This window comes from Hevea brasiliensis, chromosome 8 (genome assembly GCF_030052815.1).
Source record: "Hevea brasiliensis isolate MT/VB/25A 57/8 chromosome 8, ASM3005281v1, whole genome shotgun sequence".
Lineage (NCBI taxonomy): Eukaryota > Viridiplantae > Streptophyta > Magnoliopsida > Malpighiales > Euphorbiaceae > Hevea > Hevea brasiliensis.
In genome coordinates, this window is record NC_079500.1 from 88,977,216 (window position 1) to 88,991,579 (window position 14,364).

At 33.0% G+C, this 14,364-nt stretch overlaps 2 protein-coding genes across 3 annotated transcripts; both read right to left on the minus strand.

Annotated features, from left to right (window-relative positions):
• Nucleotides 1-1,122: 1,122 nt before the first annotated feature.
• LOC110667481 (protein SEEDLING PLASTID DEVELOPMENT 1) lies at nt 1,123-6,791 on the minus strand. 2 transcript variants are annotated; one of them, XM_058151597.1, is made up of 9 exons: nt 6,085-6,791; nt 4,609-4,823; nt 3,905-4,055; nt 3,621-3,812; nt 3,218-3,380; nt 2,852-3,093; nt 2,444-2,620; nt 2,034-2,195; nt 1,123-1,650 (listed from the first exon to the last, which is right to left on the minus strand). In XM_058151597.1, exons 1-9 carry the CDS (start codon nt 6,565-6,567, stop codon nt 1,348-1,350), a joined length of 2,088 nt encoding a protein of 695 aa, XP_058007580.1. In that variant the 5' UTR covers nt 6,568-6,791; the 3' UTR covers nt 1,123-1,347. The 2 variants fall into 2 exon arrangements, with proteins under 2 accessions (XP_058007580.1, XP_021684051.2); XM_021828359.2 differs by having other exon boundaries at nt 6,065-6,199.
• Nucleotides 6,792-8,203: 1,412 nt separating this feature from the next.
• On the minus strand, nt 8,204-12,560 carry LOC110667469 (ACT domain-containing protein ACR10). The gene is made up of 6 exons (XM_021828323.2): nt 11,977-12,560; nt 11,146-11,367; nt 10,396-10,501; nt 9,373-9,709; nt 8,753-9,037; nt 8,204-8,659 (listed from the first exon to the last, which is right to left on the minus strand). Exons 1-6 carry the CDS (start codon nt 12,149-12,151, stop codon nt 8,522-8,524), a joined length of 1,263 nt encoding a protein of 420 aa, XP_021684015.2. The 5' UTR covers nt 12,152-12,560; the 3' UTR covers nt 8,204-8,521.
• Nucleotides 12,561-14,364: the final 1,804 nt, after the last annotated feature.

The window sequence follows — 14,364 nt, forward strand, 5'->3', positions numbered from 1 at the left end:
AATAATGTGTTAGACCATATATCAAAAATTGGCTTTTTTATTCAAACCAATTCAAATTGTATACATTCAATTCTTAAGTTACCCAGAAATAATTTATCTGAATTTATTTATCAATGAAGATATTATTTTTTTTAATTAATTTAAAAACTAATTACTGAAAATTACAAAGATTTTATGTTACTTCAATTAAAAATTAAAAATTTTATATTATAAATTAAAATTTAAATATCTTAATGGTATATACTCTAAGTTGAGTTGCCATCTATTTGATATACGCAATTACTTCTTATATAATGTTTCTCTTCTTGAAATCTCTATTTAAAATAGGTGAAACTGTAATGATCTCATGTCTCAGCTTCATGACTACACGTATTGGATAGAGAGATTATTCTCACAGCTTTAAAAGAATTCTATAAAAACGACATGGACTTCCTCCAAGAAATCATAGAGGGGAACCTCTATGACGCAAGTAAGACCACTCAACTAATAATTTTCTTTCCAAACAGAGTCTAGTAAAAAGGCTACACCGTGCGTCACTAGTGGTACACCCAAATTTTATCTATATTTGTAAATTATAATTTTAAATAAAATTCTTAAATTTAAAATCAATAAATATAAATCATTAAAAAAATTAAAAAAATAAAGTAACATACATACAATTGGCTTTTGTTGAGCTAAAATTTGAGACTTTATAACTTTAACAATGATTTCAATACTACTAAAATAAAGCATATCGGTGATTACTTTAGTCTTATTTGATATTAAGTTTCTAAGTCAAAAAACTGCTCTTTAGAAAAAATATCACTTTAAATACTGTTAAAAAAAGTTATTTTATTATTTTAAAATTCTTATGACTGATATATCAAATTTAATTTTAAATTAATTTAAAATATCATCTAATTAATATATTAAAAAAATATTTTTCTCAAATGCGATTGAAAAATAATGCCAAATAATTCTTAATTTTTTTTTGACAAATATATTGTAGGTTTCTAATTAGAGCCGAGATCATGGGTTCTTTCTTTCTTTGTTGTTAATGTGGTTCCTTTCCATTGCTTAGACCCAAGAAAATGACATATTTCATATCATACGATTCTAAAACACAGAAAATAGCATGGATAATGAAGTTCAATCGGTAGTCAATGATATATTACCAATAATTTCTTAGGGACAGAATAAAAGCCAAGTTATTACCTAAACAATCCACTGAAGAAAAAATGACAATAAATGGGATTTACATAATTGATAAGGTTAAATAATTACATTATATGGAATACTTACGTGATTTACAATCACTGTACATAAATTATATGGATCAAGCAAAGGTTAAAATCTTTGCCATTTTGATTATTGAGGCAGAAGAGGCAGCCTAGAAACACTAGTACCTCCACTGCTGCCAGTTAATGACTTAGAGCTTGTCTCCTTTTGTAAGGTTGAACAAGACTTGGGGGATTTAGAGGAAGTTTTCTTGTTTGTCTTCAGGGGAAGAATTTGCAACCTGGGGTTAAGCTCTGTACCTGAATTTTCTGCAGTCAATTGATAGCTTTCCACAAGTTCTAGTTGCCGAGCAATTATTTCAGAGCATCTGGGTAGAAGCTCCACTGGCTCTCCTCCAGGGATAACAATATACTCGATTGCAAGTCGAACCTCCTATCACAAGAATAGAGAGAAATAAATAAACAAGAATATTTGTGACAATTCACCTTCATTTTGGGGAGATCATGATAATTACAGGAAAATTCTCAAGCAACATAAGTGAGACGATAAATGCCTCAACATTTGGGACAAGTAACCTTCATTTGTTGACTTTTCACAAGATAATATTTCTCAACATTGATCTGCTATTCAATGTTCAAGATCAATGATGCATGTGCTTTTCTAAAAATGTGAAAGGTGACAGACCCGATTATGGATGGCTGGTTCCAATAGATTGCATATTTTGATGAAGAAAAACTTATGAATATTTATCAACAAATTGATAATAGAAGCCAAAATAAAAAAATAAATAAATAAATAAAAGGAAAGAGTTAAACCTCCAAAGCATCAATCTCTTCCAGGGTAGGCTTCCTTTTTGGTGCATCATCTTCAATTTCTATGTCCAATGAACCTTTGATCGGCCTTTTTGATGTGGGGCCAAATGATTCGAATCCAAGAATTGTACGAACTGCCTTGACCATTTGTGCCATGGTATTTGACTGCAAAACCAGAAAAAGATCATAACAATTATACATCATATATCTAATACTATCCTTTCTAACTTTCTCCACTGGCTTTTATCAACCTTGCATGAAAAACATAATGAAAAGTTGTCATGCAAGGGAATAGAGAGATTGGTGATGGTTTTTCCCAAGTAAATTATAAAAGTTGCTAAAACATCATCTTCTGGTAATACAAACATTCCAAAACAATATATGCAAACAGAAGAACAAAGGATAGAGGATACCTTGATAACAAATACAGGCAATTGGTGGAATTTAGCTACACCACGGATCCATGGGTTGTGCTTCATTTCTGAACTAGATGCTAGAATTGCATCTGCTGTTTCAATATCATCAGTCACATCTACGTTATCCTCTAGCCCCATCACCTTGGCCACTTGTAACAGATCAGATTCAAGGATCTAAAACAGAACAAATTCAACAGAAATAGTCAAACCACCATTCCAACTTAGAGATCAGAGGGGTAACTAGTCTACACATGGAAAGATTCTTCCAATTTCTCATGAAAGTAAAAGATCAATTTTCCTTCTTCCATATTACACATGAACTTAGATTACACATCTCTGTAAACAACCTTGAGTAAAGGTTTACAATGGATGAATGGTCCAGGACAAAAGCTTTAGCTGGTTTACCTTGTAAGTGTAAACGCACACGGGAGAACTCCTCCTCACATATCCACTTGTTTTCGGTTTTTTGAAATGGTTTACAGGATAGTATTCATTCTCTTCATCAGATTCTACTTCATCACCATTGTCTTTATTAATGGACCTTGCCTCAGATTCCTCTACAAGGTTATTTCCAAGCATTGGAGTGCACTTCAGAGAATCATCACATCCAGTATCCATGTGACGGATTTCAAACAAAGGAGTTTTTCCTGTAACCCAGAAAAGATTGTGATGAGATTTAATTTTGTAAAACTTAACATAAAGATAAGTGTATGAATGAAAGATCACACAAAATGAATATTTCCAAGATAAAGTGATAAACATTCAACATACCTGCCAGTATAGCATCTACCGTAGCATCTAATCTGTGATGAACACGACATTCTGTCCTAGTTATCATCTCAACTGCACATGTAAATGTTGGGGGCCCTTTCCTCTCAAGAATTGTCTTCTGCACTTTCCTTTTCCTTGCTTCCTCATCACCAAGTGTTACACTCTGTTTTCAGAAGAAGGAACTAGTTTGGATTAACAAAAAGTTCCTTAAACATAGAGGCTTAGGGTGAGATATTCACCCATACACATATATATATAACAATGGGAAGACTGCGTCATCCACAAATCCTGTCTTGGAACCGTGCATGACACGTATGGCAGAGTCAACAGATAACATAAACTTGATTGGAGTATATCCACATCAGCATGAGTTCAGATAAATGAAAAGGGAGTTACTTTGCACCTCTATGCCACCAACGAGAATCTGTAAAGAAGGATTTTTTATTATGTTGTCTATGGTCATTCCATGGGCTGTTCCAACTAGCTGAACTCCACGTTGAGCAATAGTGCTGGCAGCTAAGGCTTCAAGCTCTGTTCCAATCTCATCAATTATGATTGCCTGTGGCATATGATTTTCAACTGCTTCAATCATAACCTGCAAAGAAGCTCATCAAGAGAAATGTAAAACAAGTGAGTACCTAGTATTCATGCACAATGGCAACAATCAAACTACAGAATCAAACTCACATTATGTTGCATATGAACATTTGGAACTTGCATTCTTCTTGCACGACCTATGCCTGCATGGGGAACATCTCCATCGCCTCCTATCTCATTTGATGTATCTACAATGATGACACGTTTTCCCTGGTCATCTGCAAGCATTCTGGCTGTTTCTCTATACATGCACACACAAAAAAGAGAGACATCATATGCTAACATAGTGTACCATGAGAACATCTGAAATCTTCATGCTCCGTTGAAAGAAAAATAGCAAGATGATAACTAATTAAGTTACTGTATGAGGTCTGAATAAACTTGAATTACTAAACTCTCCCCATTCATTATTTGTTTTGCAGTTTTCTTCTCATTCCAAAACTTTATCAGACTACATAAGAATCCATCATCACAATAGTTCAAACATTTTCCAGGGAAGAACTAAATTGAAAAGTGGAACTGGACAACTTTTCTTAATAAAACTAAACCACACTCAATATTAATGCTCATAGTTCAAAAGGATAATGGGACTCTACAAATATCATGTGCAAAAACTTTAATCATAGAATGCATAGCACATAGATCTAAAGTGCACTCACATGCAAAACCACACACATTCATAGAAATATTTATACCCATAGGCATGTGTGTGCATGCAAAAAATCTGTGAAAGAAGTTGCCAAAATGAACTTTGACTCAGCTGCTTGATTTTACATAAAAAGAAATGTGAGTACCTGATTAAGGTTGTTTTACCAACTCCTGGAGGGCCTATAACCAAGATTGAACCTCCCCCCTCAACCAAGTCACGGATAAGTTCAGCACTTCCAGATACAGCTCGACCCACCCGACAAGTAAGGCCAATAATTTGCATTTTACGGTTTCGAATGGCACTTATACGATGCAAGGAACTATCAATACCCGATCGATTGTCATCAGAAAAATCACCAACCTAAGCATAAGCAGCAAGTACTTTCAGACAACAACAACTGAGCCTTAATCTTAAACTAGTTTTAGTTGGCTATATGAATCCTTTTTAGCCATTCATCTATATTTGAAATCAATTTCACATCAATATCAAAAAATTATAAATCATTTGATACTATTTTCCTCCACGTACTTTCATCAAGTACTTTCAGACAAGATACTCATTAAACATCCTCTCCACCATCACACTTACTGCAGAAAATTATTGGATCACTTTCATTCTACAGAAGTTGATTTAATTTCAGATGTGCTACAATACAAGATATCTATATCAATTCTAGCACATACCACTTAGTGACTTAGATAGAGTCTAAAAAAAACCAGTTGCATATATTAACACAAATGAAATAGTTCTTAGAATGTCCTAATCAAACTGGGTTTTGACAAAATAAATAAATAAATATTTCCTATGCTAGTAGCATTAAGCAAACCAATGGGTGCATGCCAAGTACTTCGAATACTTTACACTTGGCCAATGAATGATTATCACATACCTTAATTATTAATTGTTTACATATGCTTGGCAATTACATAATGTGTTAGAGTAATGCCTTTGCTGTAAACAAGAATTCCTTCCAACCCACCACCACCACACCATCCCCACCCCCAACACCCAAAAAAAGGCAAAAAAAAAAAAAAAAAAAACTATTCTTGGCATGTTGGTGTAATGCTTTTGCAGTAGACAAGAATTTTCTAGAAAAAAAAGGTGTTTAAAGTCATTTGCTTATATCATCTTTCACATTATTCATAATTAAACTCAGACACAAACACACACACACTTGGAATAGTTATTACATCTCAATCTCTGCAGGAATGTTCCAATCAAATCACACCGGAGAAATTCTTATCTACAACTGAGTGTATATGCATCCAACAAATAAATAAAACCAACATATCATGATTTCACAGTTACTATATTTTTTAGTAAGACCCATCATAACTTCAAATAATATAACAAGTACAAATTGTATGGGTGTATACATGTGCGTAGGTAAGTCTTTCGCATCACACTATATTATTGGATCACTTTCCATATCATAATAATTTAATTATTTTGAACATTGTTCTTCTGTATATAATATTACTTCCCCAATAAAACAAACAAAGCAATTTATACAACCTTATCAGAAAGGAAAACTGATTTCAAGCATATATAATTATATAAATAATCTCATTATTGGCACAAATGAATGTAATCAAACTAACCATCATTTCCATTTTATCACCTTTGATATGGCATGCTTTAAATCCTCATGCTTCACAGGCTGCTCCGAAATAACCCAGTCCCCAGATGGAAACCTTGCCAGAGGTTTCCTGCCCAGGTCCAATACCACTTCAATCAATTCACCCACCGCTGTATGCTTACACAACACTCTCCTCATCCTCAACGGCAACAATTCAAGAAACGAATCCATTTCAGAATTCGAAACTGAGCATGAAGAAGTCGAAGGAGTTGAGGTCAAAACAGAAATCACTGATTCTGATGCCAACCCATTTCGCGATTTGTAACGATCAGACGGTTTCCGGACTTCCGGAGGCCGAACAACAGAAGGTGTCGAGGATTTCGACGAGGAAATCCTCCTGTGCACACCAAACGTTCGACGAAATGACGAAGAGATAGTGGAGAGATAAGTGAAGGTAGGTAGTGGAATTTGATGAGCTGAATAACATGAGCTTTGTAAATCAATAAGAAGAAAACGCGAACTCATAACTCTAATGTTAGCTTTTGTTGATTCTGTTTTCTACGTTACAAGCAAAAGAAGAGTAAAAACGAAGGACGAGAGGAAGATTTGCAGGGACCTGCTGCTCCGATACTTGGGAAAACCCCGTACGCTTCTTGGTTTCGGGCTTCAAATTTGGTGGGCGAAATGCGAAGGGAAAAGAAAAAGGAATGAGGTTTTGAGGGGATGAAGGTGGAGAAGATTCGAAAGGATCTCCTTTGGATTGGAGGGAAAGTGGGGCCCATAGGCGAAAGAGGAAACTCTATTGTCCCTTAACAACCGCTCAATGGAAGATTGGAAACTCAGCTTGAGCTTCCACGTGGAGTCTGGACCACACGTTGCACAGTGGAAGTTGGTTTTGTGTTCCGTTGGCTTAGTTGAATCGAACTCTTTGGGAGGAATTTTCTTTTCATTTCTTTTTTTGTGAATAATAGTTAAAATAATAAGAAAATACAATTCCAAATTCATCGGTGATATGACTTTTAAAAGAAGAATTACAGATTTTGGCTTTTTTTTTTTTTCTACATATGCAACCATAATTTCTAAGGAAAAAATAAATGGCAAATGGATTGGGACTTTTATGGTTTTAATGAAATTATAATTTTAAAAATAAGATTTATTTATTTATAATAATTTTAAATTTATAAACTGAATTTACAAATAAAAAAATAATAAAATATTTTACTATATTATTATTTAATTTTTAAAATTTTATTATAAATTTTATTTAATATTATTTTTAACCATTTTAATAAATAAAAATATACTTTTAAACTATAAACACCTTAACTAAATATGTAATTATTAAAAATTTTAAATATTTATAAGGTTAAATTAACTTATAAATACTAAATATTTATAAGCTAATTTTTATAAATTAAACTAAATACTTTTTATCGTTATGCTTCTTTACTAATAATTCATTGGTCTAGTAATTAATGATGAGGCGAGTTTAGAAGAGATCCCAAGTTTAATATTGAAAGTTGTAAATGTACCATTTGACTCGAAGTCTTACAGTTCACTATCTGACTCCCGTGATTTTCAGACTATTACGGGATCCAAAGAGTAATTAATTTGGTTAACTAATTGGAGTAATATACCTCTTGACAAAAAAAAAAAAAAAACACAAATTATGCTTCTTCCTCTTCTTTCATAACAACTTTAATTCAATTAATGTGCAAAAGAAGAAATAAAAATTAAAAATTGAATCAAAAGTCCCTCGCATTTAACCTTTCTTCTAGGGAAAAAACAAATCTAAAACCATTGTTTCAAATTGCATTGATTTGATATAAAGATTTTGTCATTTTGCTCAAGTGCTCAACTGCCTGAAATAATTTCTCCCATTTGCTTCTGGAAATAATGATTGTGAGCGTGCACGCTATAAACTACCTAATTGCCATACCATTTAAAGCTAGGGCCTAGGGCTCTCCATATCCTCAAGACCATGGAAAAACGTGGTAAGACTTGAACCCTTCACCCTTCACACTATGAGGAAGTATTTGACCATTGGAAAATTGTAATCTTTTTGAGTTCCATGCATGGACAATTACCTGTTTGACATTTGGGACTTGACAAATTGAGCATTTCTGCAGGGTGAGTGCTTAGTTGCTGCAGCATGGAGATATAAAGATCATGCAAGCAAGTGAAATCATAAGAATACCCTTGTTCATGCATTGGTTGATCTCAAGCTGAAAGAGCATCAGCCTTCACGATGTTCCTGGCCTATCAAACAGGGGAGGTCTAGCAGGAACCAAACCTGATCTTGTAAAGCAATGCGATTCCAGTGGCAGGAAATCAAATAGCTTACCAAATCTATTCTAAGGCATTCATGATTTACATTCTGTATGTGGTTAGCACCTAGCTGTAGTATAGACTCCATAAGGGCTAAGAAAATATGCTGTACAATGGTGGTGAAGGCTCCTAACTGAAGTGAGTATCCAGTCTAATCCCAACCCATTAGTATATTTCTTACACCCTCTTCAATCTTGTTCCTGGGCACGGTAACTCCACCCCCTTCATCAAGTAGTATTCTATACACTTCCCACTCTCGGTCATGAATCATATGCCTTCCAATCTCCACCTGTGACAATCAAATGATGTAGAAGGTAGCATGAATTGTTAGTAAGTCTTAGAAAGCAGTCATGCGCCCAGAGAAATGGAATAAGAGTCTTACTGAGAAGATGCCAGTGCTTAGAATTTGGAGAGCCAGGGTAATATCATAAAACACGAGAGGCCTGCCCCTCCCAGACAACTCAACAGGGTTGGCAACAAGCAGCTCTGTATCAGGACCCCGGCTAACAACGGCAACTCTAAGGGGGCGCAGAAGCTCCATTCTCAAACGAGAGCATAATGCATCTTGTTTATTGGGGTCAATTATCTTCTTGCCATCCGCTTGCATTATGAACAAGTCCACTTCACAGTTCCTTTTTGGGCTTGCAAAAAACCGTCCATAAGAAATCTGACATAAAAAATGACTTTTACATTTAGGTATCAGTAACAAATGAAAAATACTCAGAACAAGAAACTGGATAGGGCATTTTTATTCGTCAATCAAGCCCAAAGCCTTTTTGCACAAGCTGTACACCACGTCCCACTGTATCACTCAATTTATAGGAAATAAACAATAAATTCAGGTGTAAACTCATCAGTCTCGGTAGTAAAGGACCATTTTTTTACAGAGATATTATAGGTCCTACATCATCAATGCCCCAACTCAAGTCTTCTGGCAGCCAGCAAGAAAGTCAAAGTCCAAGTATTGTTGATAAGATATAGTTTAGAGCTTAAATTAGTTACCTGGATGTTATAATCCTTCAAGGTTCTCATCATATCATACATAAGACCTTTGTAATCCTTGCAGAAAATTTGAACAAGTGTGTGAGACGGGCTCAGAGTGTTGTCCACTGCAACTGTTACAGGGTTGGAATTAAGAAATCCATTTTGGTGTTGATCAGGCAGCTCCAAACTGAACATGTCTTCTGTGATTGCAGAAGGAAGAAAGGATGAGCCTTGGGAACATGCAGTAACCTCTGCACCAGCTGATTCAATCTCACAACTTATCAAGGCATCTCCTAATACATCTTTCAAATAGTGAATTGTCTCCTCTTGCCGATTTTTGGTATGAAGGAGTTCCCTAATAACAACAAATGCAATTACATCAATCAACCACAGAAAAGAAGTACCATAGCCATCAGACTCTCTCTTTTCAGAAACAGAAATTGACAAATGCACCCCTCTAAGCTGTGCATGTGAAGCAGATGGTTTTCGCACCCTTAAAAAGAAATCAGAAAAATCCCATAAGTGCATTAACAAAAGCATTATACTTACAGATTATGCTTCTGTTCAATAAGAATTAAAAAAAAAAAAAAACCTAACTACAAATTTGGCCTACAGATTCAGCCAGCAATCAGTAAAGCGCCACCAAACTTCATAATTATTTATTATATCTTAATTGGCAGTTAAGCCTATACAAGCATATCCAAAATCAGCAAATCCATCATGTCTTCTACTCTTCTATATCTTACACAGTTTTTGACAAATTTTACATGCAAAGCTATGCCTTTTCTTCCTTCTAATTCACAACAATAAATGAGCTGAAATCTTCGTGTGATGTAGCCAGTAGGTATTGCAAATCAACCTTGTAATTTCCAAATTCTCTTTCTTTTTCCCCCTTCATTTTGTCCTTATGCTCAACAACCATGAAATGCTATAAAATCCAATAAAAAAAAAAATCATAAAAAGCTATACAAAGATAATTAAAACATTAGAAGCAGAAATGTAGCATTAATGTTGAAGATAAAGTTTCCAAGAATGACAAACCTGGTATCAGTGATGAAAAAGAGGTCCATCACCCTCCCATCTGGGGCAGTGGACACCTTCACTCTTTTTATTGTCAGCTCCAGCTCACAAAGAACCTCAGTTACATCTAAAATGTAAATAAATTTTAATTATTAGAAACTAAGTGAAGATAGTCCTAATGCTGTCCATCTTTACAATTGCACATAAATACTAAAAGAAAAGAAAAAGAATTAAAGGGATGCAAAGACAGAAAGGGAAAATAAGATAACATTCCTTTTTAATGTGAATTAAGGACATAATTGCTACTGTACTTAATATTTTTCAAATGAGAAAATCTTCCTAATAAGTCAAGTTATAAAGTCAATTTAAATTTATTTCCTTCCCTATTTTACAGTTTTAAGCCATGGAAACAGCTGAATTCTGTTTCAAATCTCAATTATTTGAACAAACACTTCAATATATAAACGTTGGAATCTCAAGGAACAAAACATAAATTTTTTTTTTCATACTTCACACAACATGCCAAAGTGATAAACACTAAAAATGCCTCTCAAGGAGTCATAGCATCAAATACAACAATGCCAAATTGCAACTCTTACATAGGTCCACCACGACCCACTTCTACCATGACTGCAATCTTGCGGAGATCATTGGTCTTATATTGCTAGAGCACATATCCAGGGCATTTTCTTTTTATGCCTTTCCTAATACATTAGTTATAATAGTAACAATAATAAGAACAATTTCGATACTAACAATATTTAGGATTACCATGTAAAAGGCCTTCTCGATCATAAGAACACCAGAACTTCAAGAGAAACACATCTGGTTGCTTTGGCTCCTGGTTACCTGGCCTGTAGTAAGAGATGTCAGATGTCGAAAAATAAGATGGACACACCTCCAATAGCCTCTTCTTTAACAAACTCCACCTCGTGTTTGGATTCCCCACCACCCAAAGCACTATGTAGCACCATTTCCCATCTGTTTGCAAATCTTCATCACAAAAATTTTGTCTAAAAGTAATTACTAACAGGTCAAGAGAAATCAACAAAAAAATTGTTCAAATAAAAAAATCAATGAGCAATCTCATTTTTCACTATCTCAATGGACCAAATGAAAATGGGAAAAAAAAAGTCAAAAATATATATTAGATGAAAATTGCATCATATAAATCCTTCATTATTGTCCAATAACAGATAACTAAAAAATTCACTATGATATTACCTAATGCTTAATATTTTGCTACAAATCTGGATTACTTCCTCCCAAATTGAAATGGAGAAAAATGAAAACAATGATACAGAACTATCCATTTTTGGTTATCCTTCAAATTTTAGATCCATACTCCATATTTAGTGTACAATGACAAGAGAATTCACAAAATCCAACAAGCCATCATTTATTTTCTCAGCAATAGCAAATCCTCAAAATAAAAACTGCCATAAGTCAAAAACTCAAAAATCAGTAGATCACCCATTATTCTTTATGCTATAAAGGTATTATTATAAAACCACAGACCCCACCAAAAGTAACTCAATAAAATTAAAAAGAAACATTAAAGAAAAGAAAGGGCAATACAAAGACAAACAAAATAAAGCTTACCTCCTCTAGAAATACTTAGCCCAAAGAACAAGATAATCCTGCACAAATCACAGCCAAGCCCAGTTTTGTCAGGGCAATTAACAGTGATCACAGTGGACTCACCAGGCTTCTCAGCCTCACTGATCACTACAGCATCCTCGTACAATATTCCCATTTCTATGTTTCCCTCAACCATCTCCCCTCACACCTTGTTTTTTCTATAGCTTCAAGAAAAGTGAAAATCAACAAGGTGGGATGCATTGATTTCTGCTGATTGGCTTCTCTTTTTCATTGCTTCCACTTTTTTATTCTTGCTTAGTAGTGCAATGGATTGGACATTCCGTCAAAAGAAAGAGCTACCAAAAACTGAATTCTAAAGGATTATTGTACTGGCTTTCTCTCTCTAAGAATGCTCAAACCTTCTGTTTTTGCTCTTTAGCTTCAACTAGCGAACTGAAAAATCTGAGTAGCTAAAGGGAGGAAAATCAACTGAGACCCCGTTGGCAGCGGCGAGCGAGAGCGGATTGGGGGTTTCAAGAAAAACAAAGACGTCTTGTCAGAGCCTCATGTTTTTTCAATTCTATAATATTCAGTTAATTTCCAAATGAGTTCCACGATATAATCTATTATAAATAAATTTTCTTATTATATATTTTATATTAAGTTTACAATTTATTATAAATAAAATAAATTTTATGTTTAGGATAAATAAAAAAATATAATATATAATAAAAAAATAATTTTATTATTTACAAAATATAAAATTTTAAATTTATTTATAAATTTTATTAATTTTAATAAAATTTAATTTAATTATAAGAATTCTAAATAAAATTTTATTTAAACTAAATACTATAATTTAAAATTTATAAATAAATTTTATAAAATTTTGTAAATTTATTTATATCAAACACCATCTTAAAAATAAAAATATATTTATTTATAAAAAAAATTAATTTTGATATTTTTATTATTTATATTAATTAAAAAGTGTTTCATTTACTGTCTTATAGTATTTACAATATACAACTATCATTATATTTTGTATTAAAAAAATTAAAAATAAATCTTTTAAATTTCAATTAATACCATTCTCAATCTATATAAAATGTATAATGGAAATTTTTAAATGACTTTTTTAAAATAACTTTTTAAATTCAATTAATTTTTTTTTCTTTTACAATTGCAGCCTCAACTTTTTTAGTTTTTAAAATTATATCCTATTTTTTTACCTTAATTTTTTGAGAATGAATTAATTGCACTGTTATTTACTACTGTTAATGGAGGAGGTAATGGCAGTGTATAATTAATTCAGCCTCTATAAGTTAGGATGGATTTTTTTTTTTAAGAGAAGAGGATAGAATTATAAAAATTAAAAGAAGTTGGGATTTTTTTACCATTTTTCCTTATCAAATTAAAAAATTATATTTTCATTAGTTTAAAAAAAATAGATTCTAAATTATTAAAATATTAATTTGTATAGTTTAATCATTGAGATTATAAATAAATATAGAATATAATTCAATTTCTTTTTTAAGAAGTATCTAATTAATATAAAAAATATAATTTTAATCTAATAACATCATGTCAATACAAATAATCGAAAAAAAATATTATTTGAGATATGACATAATTAACATTTGTTCCTTTATTTTCTAAATTGAACGGTTTCATCCCAAATTTTTATTCCTTCAAACTTAAAGTCCCTCCATAAAAAATGTTGCATAAAATGAGCCTATTACCCTTGCTTTCACTCTCTCTCAAACCCACTGACCCTATCGCCTTCTCTCTTAAATCTGGTTGTCCCTAGTACTAGTTGTGTCACGGGCCCAAGTTTTAACACTCACTTTGATACGGATTCTACCCTTAGTAACTGATTCCACTAAGAAGAAAGACCAAAGGACCGTCTTCAAAACAAGCCCAAGAAACTCCCTTGAACCTTCAACCCTTCACCTTGAAGATGGAGAACTGAAAATATAATTCCCAAGAAAGACAGCCAAGAACAAGACCAATTCACCTATGCTGATGAACAACCTTGAACATATAATAAAACTTAACAAATCAAGGCAAGAATTTGCTAAGAAAAATAGAGAGAGTTCTAAGAAGAACTTTGAAGCAAAGCTCCAGCAATTTTGCTCAAAATTTTACCATATGAATTCTGTTTCCAAAATGAAACAAAAGAAGGCAGAAATATGGGTTGGTGTTGTCAAGACATTTCAACAACCAAGACATTTCAACAACCATGGGACATGTGCAAGTCTTGGTTAATACACCAATCTCTCCTAAAAATAGATACAAAGTTCAAACATTAATAGGAAGGTCAGATTTGGCAGCTACAATTGAGAGACAATCTGAAAAGAGATGTTTTGTCTTGAAGCTGAAAGTAGTAACTTTGCTTTTCCTATAAAA